Source organism: Armigeres subalbatus, chromosome 1, assembly GCF_024139115.2.
Source record: "Armigeres subalbatus isolate Guangzhou_Male chromosome 1, GZ_Asu_2, whole genome shotgun sequence".
Taxonomy (NCBI): domain Eukaryota; kingdom Metazoa; phylum Arthropoda; class Insecta; order Diptera; family Culicidae; genus Armigeres; species Armigeres subalbatus.
Window position 1 is genome coordinate 124,530,449 of NC_085139.1, and position 23,833 is coordinate 124,554,281.

The 23,833-nt window shown below is 39.0% G+C and overlaps 1 protein-coding gene across 1 annotated transcript in view; it reads right to left on the bottom strand.

Annotated features, from left to right (window-relative positions):
• Positions 1-253: 253 nt before the first annotated feature.
• Positions 254-23,833, bottom strand: part of LOC134206513 (uncharacterized) — a 37,923-nt gene continuing 14,343 nt past the window's right edge. Inside the window, exon 2 of the mRNA XM_062682241.1 lies at positions 254-1,802. Within this exon, the coding sequence (XP_062538225.1) occupies positions 254-1,802 (1,549 nt within the window). The remainder of the gene's footprint in view (positions 1,803-23,833) is intronic.

Below are 23,833 nucleotides of genomic sequence, written 5' to 3' on the forward strand. Positions count from 1 at the left end.
GTAGGTGGTTGTGTACAATTTTGAGACAGTGTTTGTGATGTATCTTGCCTATTTTGTTTTGCTTTATTCGTTCTGTTTTTAATTGCATGGAGAATGCCTGCATAGATAGCACTCAATCCTTCTGTATCTGTTCTTCTGTTTATGCTGTGGTCGTTGTTTACAATGTGACACATCTCTAATAGCGGTAGTTTGTATTGCTTGTTGTGCTGGTCTATGATTTTAACGTTTGTTAGGTCAAAACGGTGGTTGTTTACTATACTATGTTCAAGTAGTGCTGTTTTTGGCTCAGAAGTGTTATTTGTGGATCTGTAATGTTTATGTTTGTTGCAGTGAGACGATCTAGTGTATTGTAGTGTGTTTTGTGTCCGCTCATCCTTGTACTTAACTTATTTGTCGTCATATCTATGTAGCAGGCTGGGCACGGAATGCACGGAATGTTGTAAATGGCGTTTGTTTGTTGACCGGGAGGTGTCGGATCTTTGATGTTGCTGAATATTTGTCTTACTGTTTTTATGTTGTAGTTTGCGAGTTTGATATTCGTGTAGTCCTTTTTCAGCAGCTTGTCGATTCTGCTCGATAGGCCCGGTATGTATGCCAGCGATCGGTAGGTATATTTCAACCGTTTCTCTTCTGTGACATTAGACTGTGTTTGATGACGTCGTTCATTCATGCGGTTTTCCAGTCGGTGCCGGAGGTTTGACGGATAGTGATTCAGCTTCAGATGATCGTCGATTATTTTGTGTTTCTCCGTATCTGATAAGCTTGTTGAAAGCTTGTTTACTCGACAGATGAAATTTTTGGCAACATTTAGCTTCATACTCATAGGGTGGATTGAGTAGAAATCAAGGAATCTGCCGCTCGCAATTGGTTTTGAATACCATTCAGTTGTTACCCTTTGGTTTTGTTGTCTGATGAGTAGCATGTCCAAGTAGGGTAGTCTGTTATTCATTTCCAGCTCATGCGTGAACTGGATATGAATGTCATAGCTGTTGAATGCGTCGAGTAATTGTTTTAGTTTTTCTAGGGGAATTGCTGTGACGAGATCATCTACGTATTTACGGATGAACGGTAAACGGAAACCCATATTTTCCAAGACGGTGTTTAATAGGGTCTCCATCACAAGATCCGCTGCTATTGGAGAGAGCGGATTGCCCATTGCTGTGCCGAATTTTTGTTTGTAATACTGGCCCTCATAGACGAAGTAACTCGAATCTATGCAGAATTCAATAATTTCAACAAATAGACTTTGATTGATGTTTGTGTGTTGCTTAATATCGTTCCACTTTTGTCGAACGTTTTCGATGACCAGGTGTTTTGGGATCGACGTGAAAAGCGCTGTGACGTCGAGCGACACCAACATGTGATTGGGCGGAAGTTGGGTCCCATTGATGAATTCGCAAAAAGAGAATGAATCCTTGATATTGTACGGACTTTCTATGGATTGCTTTAGAATACTTGCGACGAATTTGGCCAAATTGTATGATGGCGCGGTCATGTTTGGAACCACCGGACGGAGTGGTAGTCCTGTTTTGTGAGCCTTTGGCTGTCCGTAGATTTTTGGGCATACCGCTGAGTACGTCTTCAAAGATCTGGCTGTTTTGTCGTCGATCAGATCCAGTGCTCGGATCCGTTGTACGATGCTGTTGTTTTGATTCTGAAATCTGCTTGTTGGATCACGTGGAATACGTTCGTACGTTTGATGGTCGTTGACCAACGCCAGCATTTTCTGTTTGTAGTCTTCTGCAAACATCAATACAGTTTTGTTGCCTTTATCTGACGGGATGACTAGAATGTCGGAAAATCTGTATAACCACAAGAAATATTTCAAAAACCACAGTGCAGTGCAAAAATAATGAGACGTATGAAGTGAGTGTAGTTTTGAATATTAATAATGTTGTAATTAATGTATTTCCAAATTCATAATTAGCCGTAGTGAGACGCCATTGTTAATTGACAACGTTATGTCAGACAGGACACACACATACACAACAAAACGTAGCCTCTGTAAGTTAAACACAACAATAAGCCTAAAATTATCAAGAATATTTGTTAACAACTAATTTTAATTTTCATCAAAATCATAGAAATCCCTGAAGAAGGTGAAATATACACCGAAACGTCGGAAAATAGATGCAATAACGTTTTAGCTGCTTTATAAGACTGAAAGAGCCGATAATAGTCAAAAAAAAAAAAAAAAAAAAAAAAAAAAAAAATATCATATATTTTGTGGAAAATCATGACGACAGAGCCGCCGCACGGTATATTTTGGTGCTAAAACGGAAATGTCCCTTCCTCCGGTTCCCCGGGGGAACCTTGCATGTACCAGGAGTGGCCAATGTGGTCACTTATCGATTTCAAGCGCATAACCTTCTGTTTGGTGGAAAATCATGACGAAAGAGCGGCATATTTTGGTGCTAAAACGGAAATGTCCCCTCCTGCGGGTTCCCCGGGGGCACCTTGTATGTACCAGGAGTGGCCACTTTCATCGGAAGCCCTCTCATAGCCCTCATATCTTTCGAACGGTATATAAACTTTGTAATTCGGTTATAATTTGACTGTTTTATAAGCATTTACATTTCTGGGTCAATATGACCCCAACATCTTATTCGTAAGTTTTTTCTAATATCCGAAGAAGGTTAATATCAACATCAACAGCATTCTGGAAATAAGTCTCATAAACCATATTTTTTATGAGATTCATCCCAAAAATTAATGAAAAAGTAGATAAATTCCTACCATGCATGTAGCTTCAGACTGCTCCCCAGCCGGATAAATGAGAGAAGGTGGAAGCGACGAAGGTAGGTAGGTGTATCGTAAACCAATCTCATTTGGAACGTCTGTTTCTATTCAACAGCGTTGAATTGCACCCTCGCAATTCCTGTTGTTGGTATAGATACGTATTTGGACTGCTAGCCAACCGAGATGATCAGCATCAGCTTTGACGTGCATTCATGGTATTGGACATGGAGCCCAGCTGGAAGAAAAAAAATGAAAAATATCTTTCAGGAGAAAGGGCATCACAACAAATACCGAGGAGAGTGCAAAATTTTCCGAATCAATAAAGTGAATGAAACCGAAAGCACAGCAGATGGGGGATGGTTTATTCAAGCAGTAGACTAACTCACGTGTGAGCAAACGGATATTTTCTGGTATCGAACTCTAACGGAAGATAATTGTTTTGTACCACGATGTATTTTTTTAAGCTTTTGTATGTTTTCACATGTACATAAGGACACTGTTATAATTCCCTACACTTGAAATTTTACAAGTATTTAAGTCAAGCCTGTAGGAAAATCTTCAAAATGTGCAAAATATTCGGTAGGTTTATTTTCATATGATCTTCATAGATTGAGTGTTTCGAGACCATTTTTCCGAGTTTTCTAAGACCCATTTTCTATTCAAACACGAAATTCGCTTCGGATTCTTAGACATCTTCCAGGAATCCAAAAAGTTCATTCGGAATATTATTTTTGACATAAAATTCATTGAAAATATGGAAATGATTAATTGGTCTGAAAAAAAATCATTAATAGGGCTTATTAAGGAGCTTTATAATAGATACATATTTTCTTAAATTGTTAAATAAATATGCTTGTTTATTTCAATACTCCTTTTAAGGTGTAACAACGGTTAAAAAACGAAACACCATAACATGGAAGACGACGCAGTTTCAAAAAATAACTAAAAATGGAAACGGAAATATATCGAAGAATGGGTGGAAATACAGAGCTGTGCATAATAAAAATTACCTCGTCTCACAGCCATGTGCTCCACCAGTCAACCCTTCAAATTCACACAGTTCAGAAATCACCGAATGACGACGACGACGACCAGAAGCTTGAATTGAAAGGATATTTTGATTCGCTGGTGCTGTTGCTTTGCTGGAGAGCTGAACGTTTTGCCAATCGACGAGTTCTATTCATGCGCATGGTTTTCGAGAAGAAAAAAAGTAAAATGTCGACGAGAGATGCTTTTTCCTTTCCTAGAATAGTGATCATGGCTTTATCGGTGAATGGATGCCCCACGATGAAAGGGAAATGAAGAAGCTGCACTCGAAAGCATTATGTTTTCCTCAATTCTAGTCGACGCTCTGAAGTGGTGCTTTTCTAGTATTAGCGTGGAATTTGCTTACCGTTGCCGGCCATTGACTGGTCGGCAGCGATTGATGGGGAATGCTTTCCGGTTCGTTGCGGGCTGTGGTCATTCGAACGGGATGCACTTCAGTCCGACTAATTGGTAGACGGTGCACAATATTCACGTTTGAACGAACATCATCTCTCTGTGGTTTATCGATCTTATCAGAACCCCGACCGTTGGCTTAGGTGCTGCAATGGCCTCCATAATATCGTTTTCATACTCTTCTGCGATATTTATTGTTCCTAGGGGAACTGCTCCTTGAATTCATACCATGTACCCAAATCAATACCATTCGAAAACAAAGAAGTGGTGCGCTAATTGTTCTATTTCTCATTTTTGTGAATTTTTTCAGCAGTGAGCACACCGGAAAACAACAAAACACGACACAAATTGAGCCTAAATTGCCTGTTTTGCGAATGTTATTGATATAGGAGCATGTTATTAATAATGGAACAGATACCCTATATCTTGAAGATTCAACTTCTCATTGTTTAAATTGTTTTATCATGTAACTAAAAAGTGATATTTCTGAAAATAACTCTGAACAATAATTGCAACAATTAACTAACCGGCCCTCTGTTTGATAAATTGAAAAAATATTTCTCTGGTGTATTGCTTGAACTTATGACATTGTAAACATCTTATTATCTTTTTATTTATTGCATCTCTATATCTTATGGATCCCGTAACGAGTGCTGTGCCTTTGCGCGACGTCTCCTGTTGTTCAAATTCAGACTGATCCGTTTGCCTCCCGCCGTGAACGATTCATTCCCTCTTTCATATTTCCATCGTATAACTCGAAATGGATATTTTATTTTCTCACCTCCCCAGGAGCGCGCTTGCTCAGCAGTCATAACCCACCGTTAATGAGCCATAACACATCATCAAAATCGCCTCTTGAACCAACACGATGACGTGTCGGTGCCCCTTCGAATATGGCAAAATAGAAGTTACACACTCCAGAACTCGCCGGAATATATAACAATATCAATTTTCCTCACTTCATAAACATGAGGAGAAAGAAGTGCCAACCGCTCGCTCCGACGACGAATGGGCAAAGGGCCATGAACACATTAAACATCCAATACTTTTTATGATCGCCATCAATTCGTTTAATTGCATAGATTATGCTTTGCAATGTTGCTCTGGTTGATGCTCCTGAACTCTGTCTGTCCTGTATTATATTCCTGCCGAAAAAAATGACGACTGCCACACACGGTTATGACGGTCATATGGACCGCACTCTCAAGGACCGGCTCATAATCCTGCGAAGAAAGGACATCAAACAGGAAAAGGGAAAGTTCTTAACCTTATTGGATTCCCGATGAGCAAATGAGTACTTTTCCCGGTGCGGTGCCCTTCTACAGTTCGTTGTCATTTTATGGAGGATAATCTCTGATGGACAGATGGCAGCTGGACGTTAGGATTCATTAACTTACTTTCCTTGCCGAAGTGGTCGGAGGAATAGAGAGAAAAATGAGCTGTACTTAACAGAAACACGTTTGAATTGCGTCACAGTGTCGAGACTGGAGATGGGTTCAACTTCTGATGATGCACGTGCAGCAGTCGAGCTGAATGAGTCGAATGAAATAATGGCTGCATACTGGAGATAATCAAATAGTTTTAATATTTTTTTATTAAATCCTAAATATCCTGGGCACAATTTATTTATTATAGAGGAGACTGGGGAGACTTGATCCCCTTTTTTGATTTCCGATGTATCACAGCCAAAAATAAATAAACATACGCGATTTCCACACGGAGTCTCTAAAAAATATAGTATTTAATTTTACTGATATATGACAGTCCTTAAATTATGGTTGTTATTGATACACAATCGATTTTGTTGGTGTGCTGTAAAAAACCGACTTTTAAAATATTCGGGGGAAATTGATCCCTCTCCAAGAACTTGCTTCGATAAAATTATAAAGGTGCCCTCAGATGTTTTAAATATTTTTCCTCCAAATTCGCGGAATTTTCGAATTGCTGTGCGTATACATGAACGATTTTTGTTATTGAATTCGACAGCACATGCAATGTTAAAATTTGGGGAGACTTGATCCCCTTTCTGTGATATCTACGCAATAAATAATTTTTCCTACCAATCCTCCATCAAATATGTCAAATCTACAACAAAATAGGAGCCTGAGGTCAGATTTATATTTTTTTTTATTTTTTTCGCCAAATTTTTGTATGGGTGACTATGGGGGATCAAGTGTTCCCATATTGAGGCAATAACTTCAAATCCAAATATCCTAAAACTTTAATGGAATGTTGACATTTTCATCAGTACAGATCATTAAGCACATTTATGGTTTTGTGCTTGTGGAGGTCAACTGCACCCACCGTTCCACCGTTTTCGATCAATGTGGTAAATAACAAGGCATGAACCCACTTCATCAGCTCCTTCTTTTTTACCACATTGATAAAAATGCTCGGAAAGGTGCGGTGAGTGCAGTAGAGCTTCACAAATGTCAGATCAGAGACTGACCCACATGTAAGCAAGCGGCCATTACCGCTCGTGGCAAACTGAATAGACTGGTGATATTTTAGTTGCTGCCAAACCATTGAAAAGGGATAAAATATTGGCAAAATGGACTGCTTTGAACTTTTTACGTGCCATCAATCAAAAATAGCTTATTTTGTTCGATTTTCCCCTGAACTCGTGTTTCAATGTAAAAAAAGAGCTTGGGACTAGCACTTATCTTCAATGTACAAGTACTGGTGATCTCATTTGTTAGGTCATACTGGCGCCTGCCACGTCAGGATGCCAGTCGATGTAGGGAAGGGGGAGGAAATGGTGATGCAATTACTCGCCCACTGCAAGCCGAATATACCTCTGCACTTGCCACGAGTTCATACGGAATTCATTGGAATTTTTGGGTTCGGTTCGAGAGGCAGGGGTTCGTCTTGGTTCACGAGCTGCTAATGTTACGGATAGCAACTGATGGAATTTTCTAATTGGATGAAGGAAACATTTTTTTTAGTTCATTTCCAATTCTAGCAGCTACTGCTAGAACAGTCAAGTTGAAGATATAGGATACAAATGGAAACTGTATGGAAGTCCATTTCCAGTTCTAGCGATTGTTAGAACATGAGGAATATAGAGAAAGATACAAATTGGAGAATGGGAACGGACCTGGGATTGAACCCATGACCATATGACTACCAAGCCCGTTTTCAATGTTAAAAAGCCGATGGAACACTTTTTCTCGTGTGTAGAATAATCTCAACTGGTACAGATCTATGAAGGATTATTGGGACCAAATTTGGCAAGTGGAGGTTCTTGAAGACAAGAAATATTCCTGTGTTGGTTTGAGTCCCCTACCCTTTTTAGAAGGGGGACTCCCATACAAATACTACCGAAATCTTTACATAACTCGAGAACTAATTAAGCAAATTGAGCTAAATTTGACACGTTGCAGGCCCCTCCTCCCTTTTGAAAAGAAGGTCCCGTATAAATTAAACAAAAATTTCTGCATAATTCGAGAACTTATTAAGCAAATGAAACGAAATTTGGCATGCGGAGGTTTTTGAAGACAAGAAATGTTTCTATATGGGGTTTCCAATAAAATGAAACACTCTCTCTCTCTTTTCTCTTCGTTGGCATTACATCCCCCACTGGGACATTGCCGCCACGCAGCTTAGTGTTCATTAAGCACTTCCACAGTTATTAACTGTGAGGTTTCTAAGCCAAGTTACCATTTCTGCATTCGTATATCATGAGGCTAATACAATGATACTTTTATGCCCAGGGAAGTCGAGACAATTTCCAATCCGAAAATTGTCTAGACCGGCACCAGGAATCGAACCCAGCCACCCTCAGCATGGTCTTGCTTTGTAGCCGCGCATCTTAACGCACGGCTAAGGAGGGTCCCGAATGAAACATGAAAAATGAAACACACATTCCCGAATTTTCACTCTTGAGAAAGAGGTTTTTGAAAGGTCAAATAAAATCGAATCACAGAGCAAACGTTAAATCCTAAATTGTGAAAGCAAAAAATGCCAACTATTTCATTTTGGGTAAGACAGACTTCGAAGCTAGTAAGCTAAATAATCAAAGCAGAAGCACGTTAAGATAACTCAAATGTAACTCAAATATTGATATATTATTGGTGAAATGGCTTGCATTGAACTCTGAATTTAGTCTGCAATTAAGTACGAAAAACAAAAATATTTCTTGGATGCAAAATAATAACAACAGGTACAAATCAATTTAATATACGTTCAGGCAGGCAAATTTATATTATTTCGTGAATTTAAGTTCACTAAAGGTCATTTTGCGCGGCTATAAAGCAAGACCATGGATGGATGGATTTGATTCCCGTTGCTGGGCTAGAACATTTTCGGTTAGGAAATTGTCTTGACTTCCCTGGGCATAAAAGTGTCATCGTGTTAGCCTTTTTGCCTTTCTCGTACAGTAAGTGTACCGAAAGGCTATATGTTCGCTCCAAAAACAAACAAAGCTGTGAACAGCAAGCACCCCATGAGGGGTTCGAAGTGCCCGGCGTTTAAGCGTGCTGCAATATCACAGTGCAGCTGTGTCAGACAGTTGCTGAATGGAGGACGGATATCGCCATCATAGCAGATCCTTACCGGGTACCCAATAGGAACGTCAATTGGGTCGCCAATGGGTCTAAAATGGCGGCGATATGGACAACGGGGAAATACCCAGTCCAAGAGTTGGTGTCTTCGACACACGAGGGCTTCGTTATTGCCAAAATCAACGGGGTCTTCTTCTGCAGCTGCTATGCGCCTCCTCGATGGTCGATCGAGCAGTTCGGTCGAATGCTAGATTGTTTGACGGCTAACTTGATGGGGCGTAGGCCGGTGGTGATAGCGGGGGACTTCAACGCTTGGGCCGTGGAATGAGGAAGCCGATCCACGAATCAACGGGGGCAGATCCTGCTGGAATCACTGGCCTTGGCTCATGTCGGTACCAAAAGTACCTACAGCTGGAACGGGACCGAGTCGATTATCGACGTTACGTTCTGAAGCCCTGGCCAAACGAGTAGTTCGAACTGGAGGGTAGATGATGGCTACACTCACAGCGACCACCTGGTGGTTCACTACAGTATCGACTATACGACCAGCATTCAGCGGATGGAGGAAGGGGCGAGGCCTAGCCCTCGTATGTGGAAGACATCATACTTCGACGACGAGGTGTTTAAGGAAGCGCTCCGCCGCGAGCACAATACTCTCGGTCTGAGCGGCGAGCAGCTGGTAACAGTACTTTCGCGTGCATGCGATGCCACCATGCCTAGGAAAGTCCACCCTAGGAATGGGAGGCCACCGGCTTACTGGTGGACTCAAGCAATTGCGAACCTGCGCCGCGCCTGCCTACGGGAACGGAGGCGGATGCAGCGAGCACGCACAGAAGAGGAACGTGTTGAACGACGGGTGGCGTTCGTGGCTGCTAGAGCCGCTCTGAAGACTAAGATTAGATCAAGCAAAAAAGCCTGCTTCGAGGGCCTGTGTCAAAGTGCCAACGCGAATTCATGGGGTGACGCCTATAGGGTCGTAATGGCCAAGACACGTGGGGCGATGGCCCCTACAGAGCGGTCTCCAGAGATGCTGGAGAGGATCATCGAGGGGCTCTTCCCACGTCACGACCCAAGTCCCTGGCCTCCCTTTGTGGCCTTTGTGGCCGACGAGGGAAGAGTAACTGGGGCGGAACTTGCGGGGAGTGCACAGTCCATTAGTGTAGGTAAGACGAGGGAGTCTTCCCTGAAGCATGGAAAAGGCAGAGCTTGGTCCTATTGCCAAAGGCGGGAATACCACCGGGGGATCCATAGACAGACAGTACCTACACCGGTTCGGACACTCGGCCTCGCCCGAGTGTCCGGTGTGCGCAGGTTTAGGTCGTTTGCTGTTGGAGGTGGCCCCTAACCCCGCACTTCCTAGACAACCCCCTTTGGAAAAAAAAATTAAAATCGATTTTTTTTTGAGAATTTTTTTTTAAAATATCAGAAATATAATCATAGTTCACTGTTAACAGATTTAAACTAAATGTATAATAATTTTAAATTAACCAATTATCATAGCAAAAATCTTCATGGTGATTCGGCTTCTTGTTACGTTTAGACCTCCTGGGTTCTTGTACGTCAATACCAGAAGCTTCTCGTTTTCGTTTCCGTGTCCGGTTGCTCCCCCTAGGAAGTGCCTCCGATCCGTTTTCACCAAACTCCTGGTTTTCTCCGGTAACCTCTCCCATCTCGTTCGTAGCTTCGTCTGTACAGTCTCGGGTAATGAACACGTTTGGCCTTTGCCGATGTGACTCATCTCTACGAATCCTTATTTGATTTCCGATGCGCCATTACTTCGGCGCTTCCAATACGTATCTGGAATACATTAGGAGAGTACCTTTTAATATAAGTTGCCTTTATCCAGCGTGCATGATCACGAGATTTATGGTTTTTATACCATAACTCATCACCAATCAGCATATCGTCAATCGCCTTATTTGGGTACTTCGGAATTTTCCCGACCTTAGGTTTTGTGGTACAACTAAATGTTGTTTATAATGTATTTTTGGGTTAATGAGATCTAAAATTGTCTTGGGTGAATAGGAAAATATCCTATCAGACGGAAAATGGCCGTCACTCGTCATATTGTTGTTTCTAAAATGAAACAAGAAAAGAATTATCTGGTCTTCCAGGTCCAACTCCAAGATTTCTGGCTCCAATAGAAACCTTTTCAAAACTTCTTTTACTGTTCTAACTAATCTCTCTGCTTGCCCGTTACTAGAAGGATTGTACGGTGGACTTTTCATTACCTTAATGCCTTGCCTCTCAAGAAAAATTATAAACTCATAGGAGTTGAACGGCGGACCGTTGTCGGAAACTAAAACATCTGGCAAACCAAAACGCGCAAAATACGCGAGTAATTTTTTTAAAACCTTCTTGCTATCTGTACCTTGCTTCATTTCTTCTATCTCAATCCATTTGGAGAAACTGTCAACGATAATTAGATAAGTACGGTGTTCAAAATAAAAGAAATCCACGTGCACTCTGCTGAACGGTCTGCTGGTTTCAATCCATTCAGATGACGTCTCTGGTTTATAGGCAATCGCCATGCTACTGCAAGCCTCACAAGAAGCTACGAATTGTTCAATGTCAGTATTAATCCCAAACCAATAAACCATACTTCTTGCTAATCGTTTCATTTTCACTACCCCTCCGTGATTATTATGCAGCAGCTTTAATACTTGTTTTTGATAAATTCTTGGAACTATAACTCTGTCTTTATAGAGTAAACAATCGTTGACTGTTTCTAAATCCTGTTGGTTTGCATAAACATCACTAAATCGTTTATTTATTCTTTCTGGCCAACCATTACGCATGAATCCCTTGATTTCCTGCAAGAACTCGTCATTTTGTGTACCCTCAGCTATCATTTTAAAATCAATTGGAATATTTTTGCTAAAGTTGATGCTTTTGATAATATCTGCATCAAGTTCTTCAGGAACATCCTGCGTTAAAGGGAATCTCGAACAAAAATCCGCATTTCCCAGCTTATGTGAAGGTCTGTAAATTATTTCAAAGTCGTATATCGATAAATCCAGTATAAATCTTTGAAGTCTAGTTACATAAATCGAATTGTTTCCTGTTTTTCCAAAAATGCCTACTAAAGGCTTATGGTCTGTATAAACTGTAAAGTGTTGTCCGTATACATATTTATGAAACTTTTTTATCGTGCAAACCAGAGCCAATGCTTCTAAATGTAATATAGGGTACTTTTTTTGCGCTGGATTTAAAGAAAATGAAGTAAAACTAATAGGTTTTTCTTCGTCTTTTACTAAATGTGCTATCAAACCTCCGAGACCATAACTGGATGCATCCGATATGATAATTATAATTGCTATGAGCTCCTCAAGTATCGCTTGCACCATCGAGCCTTATCGCAGAGGCGCAAGCTTCAGCGACTGGTATGCAAGGTTAAATTTTTTTCAAAGTGAACAAAGTTAACGAAGAAGACAAAATGCCTTATTTTATCACACTTAGTGGGTCAGTGATGTTTGAAGAAATTAAACTGCTGTACCCGGCGGGAAACTTTGAGGAAGCCTCTTTTGACGAATTAGTAGCGAAATTGAAAAATCGTCTAGATAAAATAGACCCTGACTTAGTCCAACGGTACAAGTTTAGTACTAGGACACAAAATCCGGATGAAACAACGGAGGACTTTGTCTTAGCTTTAAAATTACAGGCGGAGTTTTGCGGGTTCGCTAATTTTAAAGAAATTGCTATCCTCGACCGCATTATTGCTGGTATAAATGATAAAAACTTACGACAAAGACTTTTGGGTGAAGAGAAATTGAGTTTAACAATTGCGGAAAAGATTATTGCTACATGGGAGGTTGCGAGGGCAAACGCTGGTACAACTGTACACCAACATCCGGTTCAGGGTCAAATTGCGGCAATCCAGAGTAGCCCGAGCGGCACATTTGGAACGACTTACGGAAAGTTGCGAAAAGTATTGGATTTAGCAGAGAAGTACCAGCAGCATGATATCAATAGAGGGGCTAGCACCAGCAGAGGGCCAGTCAAAAGCCGACTAGGGTTTAGGCCTTACGCTCGTGAACAACGAGGGTTTAGCCAGCGCTCGTATGGTGTGTAGTTAAGGGACATATAAAAAAAATGTTTCAAATTGAAGAATCTTCACAGAGATACTAGTGGAGTCTTACAGACCGGGGCCCAGTGCGGATCGCCATATAGCTGAGCTGATGGAACGAATGCGAACAAATGAGTCAGATGGAGAGGAGAGCGAATCAGGTGATTTGGAATGCATGTTGGTATCGTCTATTAATAAAATTAGTGATCCTTGTTTAGTACGGGTTGACGTAGAAGGAATTCCGATAGAGATGGAAATTGATTGTGGTTCGTCTGTATCCGTGATTAGTAAAACTCGATACTTTTCCAAATTTTCTAATCCCTTGCAAAAAAGTAAAAAAAAATTAATAGTGGTTAATGGATCAAAACTGAAAATTGAGGGTGAGGCAAAGGTCTTGGCTAAATTGAATGACAAAGAAGAGATTATGCAATTACTTGTACTGGATTGCGAGAATGATTTTTATCCACTGCTGGGCCGAACTTGGCTAGATGTATTTTACTCTGAATGGAGACAATTTTTCACAAATCCAGCAACTATAAACAATTTGACAACTGAAGACAGTGAAATTGCTGTAAACGACATAAAAAAGAGGTTCAGTCATGTGTTTGAAAAAAGTTTCTTGGCACCTATTAATGGATTTGAAGCCCAACTGGTTATGAAAGATGAAAGTCCTATTTTTAAGAAAGCGTACGAAGTTCCTTATAGGTTGAAAGAGAAAGTAGCGGAATATTTAGATAAGCTGGAAGAAGAGAAGGTCATATCGCCAATAGATACTAGTGAATGGGCATCACCGATCATAATTGTGATGAAGAAAAATAACGACATCCGGTTAGTAATTGATTGCAAAGTATCTATTAATAGATCTATTATACCAAATACTTACCCGTTGCCCACAGCTCAAGACATTTTTGCGAATCTGTCGGGAAGTAAGATTTTTTGTGCCCTCGATTTGGAAGGAGCTTACACTCAATTAGAATTAACAGAAAAATCTAAAAAAATGGGTCTTTTACCCTAACATAAAAGTCAGTATATGGTCCAAAAAAGTCCATGTGTAATACCAATATTTTCACCAAAATTTTCAAACTATTCTGTACAAGATTAGTGTCAACTCTATCCTTTCAGATAGTCAATGTCTCAGACTGATTGTAATGAGGTGAACATATTTTTTGTATCTAAAAAAAGTATTGAGAACAGAAACGCCAAAATTGCGTTGAAAATAGTAAAAATGATGTTTTATTTTTTAAATTTTCAGTATAGAGTTTTTGACTGAGTTTTTTCGTTTGACGGCTTACAAATGTTTTTTAGCTTCAGCTGTCTACGATTTAGAGACAAAATTTAAAAATATAAACCATGAAAAGGGGGTGGCGCATTTTACCCAACCTGCGCATTTTATACATATTTTCCCTTACGAATGCAGAAATGGTAACTTGGCTTAGAAACCTCTCAGTTAATAACTGTGGAAGTGCTTAATGAACACTAAGCTGCAAGGCGACAAAGTTCCAGTGGGGGATGTAATACCAATGGAGAAGAAAAAGGTCATTTTACCCGAATACCTTTCAGAATTCTTCAAACTAGCTACGTCTTCTTCTTCTTCTTCAACGGCTCTACATTCCAACTGGAACTTGGCCTGTTTTTCATCTTCCTCAGCAATTCCTCAGTTATTATTTGAAAGCTTTCTATGCCCGCCATTGCATGAATTGAGTATGTATCTTGAGTGACAAGTACAATGGATACACTATGCTCAGGGTGTCGAGAAAGCTTCCAACCCTAAAACATCCTTGACCGGACCGAGACTCGGACTCGCCATCTCCGGATTGGCAATCCTACCCTACCCCTTTGCTCGCAAGGCTACTTGAGACCCGAAACTAGCTATGTAATCACTGCCAAATTAACTAATTTTAAAGAAGATTTTGGTATACCTTTATTATTGATAGACTATTGGTAAAATGTACATGACATTTCTTGAAATTGTACTATTTTGCCCGATTATCCCCCGAACACGTGATTTAAAAACTATTTCATTTATCGGACAACGATCAAAAAATATTAGAGTGGGCGGTACGCGTTGATGGCAAGATTTGAATGGTGGTCCCACCACATGCCCCGACAAAGGTTTGTGCTAGAATATTTATCTTTATATTAATTAATTATTATCAATTTTATCAGATTTTTCAAATAATTGAATCCGATTACTTCCACATTACCTAATAATATATCTATTCAGAATAAAACATAAATTAGTAAAAGCCATTGAGTTTCCAATTATGATCTCAATTCAATATCGAATGTTATCGTCAAATATACCTCTGTAGATTGAATTACCTCAAGCCTCAAGTCAAGCTCTTTTCTCAGTTTTCAGTATTAGGAAATTCAGTGATCGTAATTGCGTTTATATATTTTAAATTTAATTACTCATAAGTCATAACTTTGGGGACATGGTTTCAAACTGGAAACATTATTCCATTTTATTAATTTTAGTTATTGTAATAGCCTATCTTTATCTAAACTATTGTCTTTAAGGGGTATTGAGATTATTACATATCTATTATCTATTATAAAAACAAATCCTGGTTCCTAAATTTCATGAATTTTGGTGCACGGGAACTATTTTAAATAAATTTCAAAAAACCTAATAATTCCACGTATCGAAAACCCCTAACTTGATTTTACTATGGTCCGATCTGTCAACCCGTAAGCTAAGCAGTAAAATTTCCAAAAACTTTTAAAATGTATTTTAAACAATGAAATTGAGGTTCTATGAATGTGAAGTAGCTCAGAAAAAGGTGCTTTATCGAATGAATAGAAAAATCAACATGTTTCAAAATTATAAACCTAATTGCTCATCACCAGTGTGGTTTGAAAGCCAGTAGGACGAAATGTGCAACATCTGATCTGAGCAACAAACCAACAAACGTCAGATATAGGTATATAAATATAAAAACATGTTTTAAAAGTTATCTCTAATAGTTTCGAACCTGACCGCCCATCTCGAGCTGTATTTGCCGCTACCGATACGAAATAACATCTTAATTGGATTTGGTCGGTACCACAAAGCTGTTCTCTACATATTTATGTATGCATAATCATAAAATTGAAGCTTGATGTTACGAATTTATAAAATATGTTCATCATTGTTGAAGCTCTTGTTGTGCGAGCCAAGCCCGGTAACTAAAGAAGTGCATCGCTATTCATTCCGTTCCGATGGCAAAACATCATCGATGTGGCAACAACTCAGAAACCATCGAGGGAAAAAGGATGCATCTTGCTGGTTGTTTTGCTATCACACCGTATCTTTCCGGTTGGATCTTATCACCGCTGTCGTTGTCTGGGATACTTTTTCATCGATTCCATCGTTGTCGTCGTCGTCGTCGTCTTGGCAGCTGAGTGAATGAATTGCAAAGACAGGACGACGATGGCTTAGATCTTTGATGCATTTCCGAGCGACAAACAGCACCACTCGTTGGCTGGAAGGATGCTGCCTCGAGTGGCATTAAAATGGAAAATAATGGAAAATCTAAACATGGAATGTCAGGATTAGCGAGTGACTCAAGTGAAAAAGTAGACAATAAAGCAATGCTACGGGTGGCTTGGGCCCCGGCGAGGTGCTCGCCAATGGCAGTGCGCTCCGATGTCGTATTTACGAGCGATACCGCCGGGGTATCCCATCCGCAGATTGACGACCTGATCAAAGTGATGTTCCCTGCGAGCATTTCTGATTCCACTACCATAGTACTTACGCTTTTTCTTCCTGGTGTTCGAAAGCGCTTTGAAATGTTTTGCTCCCTTGTTTGTCGTGGGGGCGGATTGGAAAATGCCATGTTGTCGAGACAGAACACGTATAGATAGTTGTCAATTTTGTTAATATGAAGCATTTTGCTGACTTTCAATCTTGCCCGTATGTGTGCGAACGTGGGAAGAAGGTGTTTGCCTTTGAGGCCAAAGTGGGAGAGTCGTTGATCCCGGTAGCAATAGGATGAATATGGCATCTAATATTGAAGTATAACTATAGCCAGGGGAAGATCCATTAATTACGTAACGCAGAAAAGGGCCATTTTCAACCACCAATCCTCCTCCCCCCTTTGTAACACGTTTTGTATGAAGCATATAATTGTTTTGTATGGAATGTTACACTTTGGGCAATCTCCCTCTGAGCGTTCCGTAATTTATGGATGTTCCCCAAGAAGTAAATTCTTGATATTTGGGTTGAATTTTGACAATCATTTTCAACTAAGAAGAATTGGAGCTATAATGGTTTTCAATATATTCGGTCCATATCTCATGAAAATGTTTTTGTAACATAACACCGGGCAGACAAACTCATCCGCATATGAAAGCATAAGTAATTAATCTCATTTCAATATAATATAACGTTAAACTAATGTATTCTTAATCATTAAGCATTTGCAACTAGACAAAGCAGAATCCAAGCTTGGTTTCCCAAGTTTTCCACTATTACCACAAAATAAATTTAACGGAGACAGACTCACCAATGAAAAAAGCATTTAAAAATGACACAAAATTCTTGAAGTACAAACATCTTCGTCAGAATACAATATATAATATATATTCCATAATCCCTCAAATTGTATTTAAAATCAAATTTGTCAAACCTAAAGTCCTTTGATCTTTCAATTTGTTACTTTGCGATCCCATGCCCATTGCGCCAACCTAATCACGCTTGCTTTCATATCACACTTCATTGATACAAAGGAGCGGTCCACTTCCGGTCACTATTGTTGCCCTGCAACTCACTGAAAGTACAAAAAGCGTACAGGCGTGAAAAGGAATTTGTCAATACTTCCTGCAAATCACTCTCATCCCAAACGAAACACGAAGGGCTTATAAGCTAATCGAGACATACAGAGGATTACTGTGCGACCCGTACAATCAACAAAAGCCACATCAAAAGGCGTGGAAGTCACTTTCTCGCTATTCACAAATGATTAAGGTTTGACGCCCCAAACCCTCCGTTCGTCGGTACCAAAACTAGGTACAAACATACTGGCATGTGGACGTGTGGTCCATTTTCAGCCTAATCAAAAATTTACAACACCCAATTACAATTACACAACGACTGCCAACCAGTCCTCATCATTAAATCAGGGCAAGGAAAAAGTTTGGTCCTTTCGAATGGGCGAAGAAAAATCCCATTTAATCCGGAGCTACGAAACATGTGCCAACATCGACCACCACCATCGTTGCGTCATCAGAAGAGGAGGCAACAGTTAGCCAACTTATCGAGTTTAGACTGGAGAAGGTTCGGTGCGTGTAAACATTCGCTCCCTTTCCTGCTTCAGTGCACACATCAAAGGATTTGTCACTGGGCTGGTTGGATTGGATTGGATGGACAGTCGTTTTCCAGCGTGCGTTAACTGAATTATTAACGGTCGTTTTAGCTTTTCGTAATAATTTCTTTCTCACTTTGATTGACAGCCTCGGGGTGGAAATCACCACCAGCTAGCCAGTGCCTACATATATGCGAGATTGGTGCGCCGCATCGGAGAGAAAGGATTCGGTTGATGCGGTTGAATGGTCACGCACATGTTCGGGTGAAATGTCAAATTTGAAGCTGGTTTGAAAATGGGACGCAATTGCTGTCAAGTGGTTTTCCCACTTTTATTGGGGGAATGGCTTTAAATTTACTCTTGCATCTTATAGTAAGGAAAAAGAAATCACGTATAACTTATATGAGATACCATGCTGTTGAAATGAAGCTAATAGCACAAACAAACAGACGTAACTTCAGAGAAATTACAACGTAGTCCTTCGAGTTTGACATTGCATTCCAGTGCGTTCTGGTGACAATGTCATACGAAACATTGTTACAATCATATTGGAAAAGGCCCCAAAACGAAGGCATTTGCTGTTTTTATTAAATTAGAATTTATGTTCTGTTCTTGATTTCAAAAAATAATGTTCACATTGTGTGGTTGGCCCTTCATCTTTATAGTAATTATATTGTTTGTTTTTATTTCGTTTTGTTGTTGTTCTTAAGAAGAATATCCTACATTGGCATCGTTTTTTTAAATGACCTAAAACTAAATTTGATAGACCTTCTACCTATTTATACTACAGTTTGATATCCTAAATTGGAACTAGCGCCCTTATCGCTATCTTGTCCGAAAATGCGCAACGGGCCCTACCTTGTCTTTACACTCATTAAAGCGTTCATGTAATCTCGACCAGACGGTGGACCTCGGATATTCTTGTCCTGGGAGGAGTGTTGAGGATCATCTTCAGGAACTTGTTTTGCACAGTTTGGAGTTTCAGATGATTAGTTTTTGCGCAGCTCTCACAGACCTGCATGCCGTATTCGATCACAGGGAGGATGATTTGCTGACAAATGTCAGAGAAAATGACTACCGGTAGTTGATCAAAGGGTACAGTAGTTTCAACAAAACGTTGCACTTAGTCACCGTCTTGTCAACTAGTTGCCGGAAAATAAGGATGCTGTCGAGAGTCGAGCCAAGGTAGTCGGCCTCATTGGCCCATTCCACAGTCATGCCATTGAGAATGATTTTACAGTCCTCAGGCGGAACATGTTTAGTAGATTTAGAGTGCGGGAAAATGATGACCTAGGTCTTCGCGCGTTGATACAGATCTCCCAGCTGGTGAGGCACTCTGTCAGGGCATCCAGGCCTAGTTGGAGTTTTACACTAGCACTCTGATCACCATTGTAGACGACATAGATGTCATCTGCGAACAGAGACAGAATGTAGCTTTCTGGAGGTGAACATGTCGGAGGGAAACAGATTAAAAAGCAGGGGTGCGAGGCTACTGCCCTTGGGGACGCCCGCTAAGATGTTGTGCGCATTGGAGCTCGCTACGCTGATAGAAACCCGGAATGTCCTTGCCAACAGGTATTTGTTGAAGATTTTCACCAGGTAACTGGGAAGAGTTATAGTTTGTACATCAGGCCATCATGCCATACATTGTCGAATGCCTTCTCAACATCGAGTAAGGACATGGCGGATGTTGTAAGATAAACTTGTTCCAATAAGAGGACGTTGGTAACTCGAGCCAGTTAGAGTACGATTAACCGATCGCCAGTGTTGTCCTACACTCAGGGCGAAAAATTCTGCTCTTTGATTTTACTCCATCTGAGGCATTCCACGGGGGCATGTCAGTCGATCCTGAGCGACCATTTCGAAAATATTTGAAACTCTGCACAGTTTTTCAATTTCATCTAAATCGTCATTTTCGATATCAAATCTTCATATTGAGTCACGACTAACTTTCTTCAAAAGGAGGGTTAATATGTGAAAATGGTTCAAAATATTTAAAAAGCTGCACAGCAAAACGGAATATTATTGTGATTTTTTCCAGCAAAGTTAGACAACTAAATGGTGATTCTTAAGAAAATGTGCACAGTAAAAAAAAAATATCATTTTTGTCACAAAAACTCAAATATCTCAAAACCCTATCTTTTTTCGAACGTAATTTTTTTAGGGAAAACGGTCCATTATATTAGCTATCTACCATAAAAATTTGGTGATGGTAAACTAATAAACAAAAAAGTTATGACATTTCAAACATTTCACAATTTTCACATTTAGTAAAAAAAAAATTTTGATTTAATTATTCATAGCATCTATAAGAAACTTAGACACGATCCAGTGTTGTGATCAAAAGTATTGATAGTTGTCATAAGCAATTTTCATTGCACGTGACTGGCGAAAAATTCCTTTAATAGTGTTGAAACCTGTTGACTAATAACGTTGATAGAAACATATCAGAAAATGTTATTTTAAGACAAAAGCTGCAAAATCAAAGATTTATATACACTTGTACGTCTATAGTTTACCTGCAAAAAATATACCTCTTAGAGAATAGACTTTTATGATCGGGAGGAAACGGTATCTTCAACAACTTAACAAATGCATGATAGTACATACCATGACAATGCTCACGAGAAAAGCAAAAAAAATACTTACTGTTACTGTTACTGCTTAAAGATCTTATAGTAATTTATTTCTTCAGTCAAGCAAATGACACCAAACTAGTCAGTTAAAAACTTGAAAAAGTGATTTTGTTTATTGAAATATTACGAACAACATGAGTATACGCTTTCAACTGTTGTAGGCCGTTTGATGGAAAAAAAGCGTTCAAAAGAGTTGCTACGAAATCTTCACCGAAAGCACCATAGATAAACTGAAAGCGACTGGTTATGCTCCAATCGTCCACATTGAATACAAATTTACGCATTTTGCACGTCCTGCCGTCTACAAACGTTGACAAGAGCAATCTGTATATCATCGGTTGAGCAGAGCGCAGGAAGTTCGAAAACGACAGCAACTGAGGAATTGCCAGATGTATCGACAACAACTGGAGGAATTACCAGAAGTATTAAAGCTGAGGAGCCTTGCCAACGTACCATCCAGCGAAATCTGTTTTCAACAAATCAATCGGAAGATGAGTAAATTATTCAAAAGGGTCAACATCAAACGCTTTAACGAGGGCATAGCTGGGATAAAAGTGACCTGATTAAATGGAGTAAGATGGACTACGTTTATTACCCGGAGGAAAAAAATACCGTGAAATAAACGAAGCTGTACAGAAGAAACCTCTTCAAATTAGGACCTGATGATGTGGAAAATACAGACTACGATGAGGTAATTATGCAAATATGAAGGAAAGGTTCTCGAATGCAGCCACGACAAGGAAAGAAAAATTATTGATTTGTCTGATGCCAAGTTCGTGGTCTATTCAGGATGCCATTGATGAGTTCAAAACCAATAGAAATACAGTAAAAGAGGCAAAACAATTGAAGAATAACTGTCTTTCAACCAAAAATACTAGGTCTAGTACTGCATTAACAGATGAGACAAAAAGAAATAGTAAGTTCAATATTTTGAAGATGATGAAGTAAGTCGAGCTATGCCTGGCCAAAAGATTATGTATCAGTAAAAAAGATGGAAAGCGTCAACAATCCAAAAATGATTAATGATGACGACTTTGAAAGAAGCGTACACGCTTCAAGGAAATTCACGATAATATTAAAATAGGTTTTCCTCATTTGCAAGCCTTCAGCCAAGGCAATGTAAGCTTCTTTCCAATTCAGGAACACATAATGTGTGTGTGTGCACAACCCATGAGAATATTAATCTTATTTTACATGAAGCGTTTGAAAAGAATCGAATTTAACAAAGGATGTCAAAATGTTAACAGTGGTAGTCTTTTATTGTGAAAATACAACATCAAATTGCTATCTACGATCTTGTTCCGGATTGTCCAGATTCTTCATCATTAGAAAATACTTTATTCGCTGAGTTTGAAGAAAATATATTGATCGAGTTATCATTTTGAGCAATGGGTGACCACTTGGATAGGTGTGACATAGAAACTATTGTAAAACCTGTAGATGAGTTTCCTGTCATATTTTTGCTTGAAATTAGAAAGTTTAATCCTCACGATTTCATTAAAACAGAACAATCCAGCTTTTTAAAAAAATACGAAAAATACATTACAAAATGGTGAATTTTTAGTCATTTGTGATTTTCTGAAAATTACAGCTTTGTATTTCGCAAGATGAAGTGCAGTCCCATCACTGGAACGTGCAACAAGCTACACTTCATCCATTCGTTATTTATTTTTAATGGAAGTTCGCAAATTGAACACTTAAGTTTTATTATAATTTCCGAAGATTTAAGACACGATTCAGTATCCAAATAAACTGTTCATTGAAAAATGATTAACTTTTACACGCGTTGATAAGCATAAAGAAGTCAAAAGATATATTTCATGTCTGATGGAGCAGCGTCGCAGTACACCAAAATCGTAAGAATTTTTCGAACCTATGTCAATTTAAATCAATGTACGGAATTGATGCAGAATGGCATTTTTTGCTACATCACATGGCAAAGGTCCTTTAATGATGCTTTATTGGAGGAACAATGGCGCTTGGCAACACAAGAGCAAAATTTACAGCCAAGAACGTGAGCATCCAATTAAAACTGCGAAAAGAACTTTTTGATTGGGCAAATCGTCGAAAAGAAAAAGATTTAAACCAAATTATCATTTTACATTTTACTACTACTGAAGAGTACGAAGCCATAAAGGCTTCAGAGCTCAACGAGCAATTTGCGATAACGCGAAAACGATCCAAGGAGACTCCAAAAAATTTCACTGTTTCATTCTACGTTGTCCGGAAAATAAAAATTAAAAGCAAAACTATACTCAAACTGTGCTGATAATAAATTCAAAAGAAGTGTTCGATATTTTAAAAAATTTGAATAAAATAAATAAATTGTATAAGTATTAATAAACTGTTTTCATGGAGAATATCGCCTTGCTTGCTGAAAATTCAAACCCAAAACTTCTTAGAGTTTCCTAGTAACAACGTTATTGCTAACTGCCCACATTTAATTTAATACTTAGGATAATATTAATTCTATTTTTATTTATTTTATACATATAATATTTATACATATAATATAGCATAATATCGATGAATACATACAATTAACAATAAAAATCAGCGTCAAACTGCGGATTCTTGAAAAAAAATAAACGGAAATTTTTTTGTTTTACTATATGTTCGAAAATTGTAGAAATGTTTGGAAATGTCTTAACTTTTTTTGTTTAGTTAGTTTACCATCACCAAATTTTTATGTGTAGTCATAGCTAATATAATGGACCGTTTTCCTAAAAAATTACGTTCGAAAAAAGATAGGGTTTTGAGATATTTGAGTTTTTGTGGACAAAAAATGATAAACTTTTTAAAGGCAAAAATTTTTTTTTTACTGTGCGCATTTTCTTAAGAATCACCATTTAGTTGTCTAACTTGCATGAAAAAAATCATAACAATCAGACATTCCGTTTTTGCTGTGCAAGCTTTTTAAATATTTTTTGAACCATTTTCATATACACCCTTTTGAAAAGTTGGATCGTGACTCAATATAAAAGATTTGATATCGAAAATGACGATTCCCCAGATGAAATTGAAAAAGAAGCTGTGCAAAGTTTCAACTCAATAGAAAATCATGAATTAAATTTTCTTAAATTTTGATGCTGTTGCTTGGAATCGCTCATCTAAACGATTTTATAGTCTCAACTAAGTAAGTTCAAGTAATAGAAGGATGTTTGG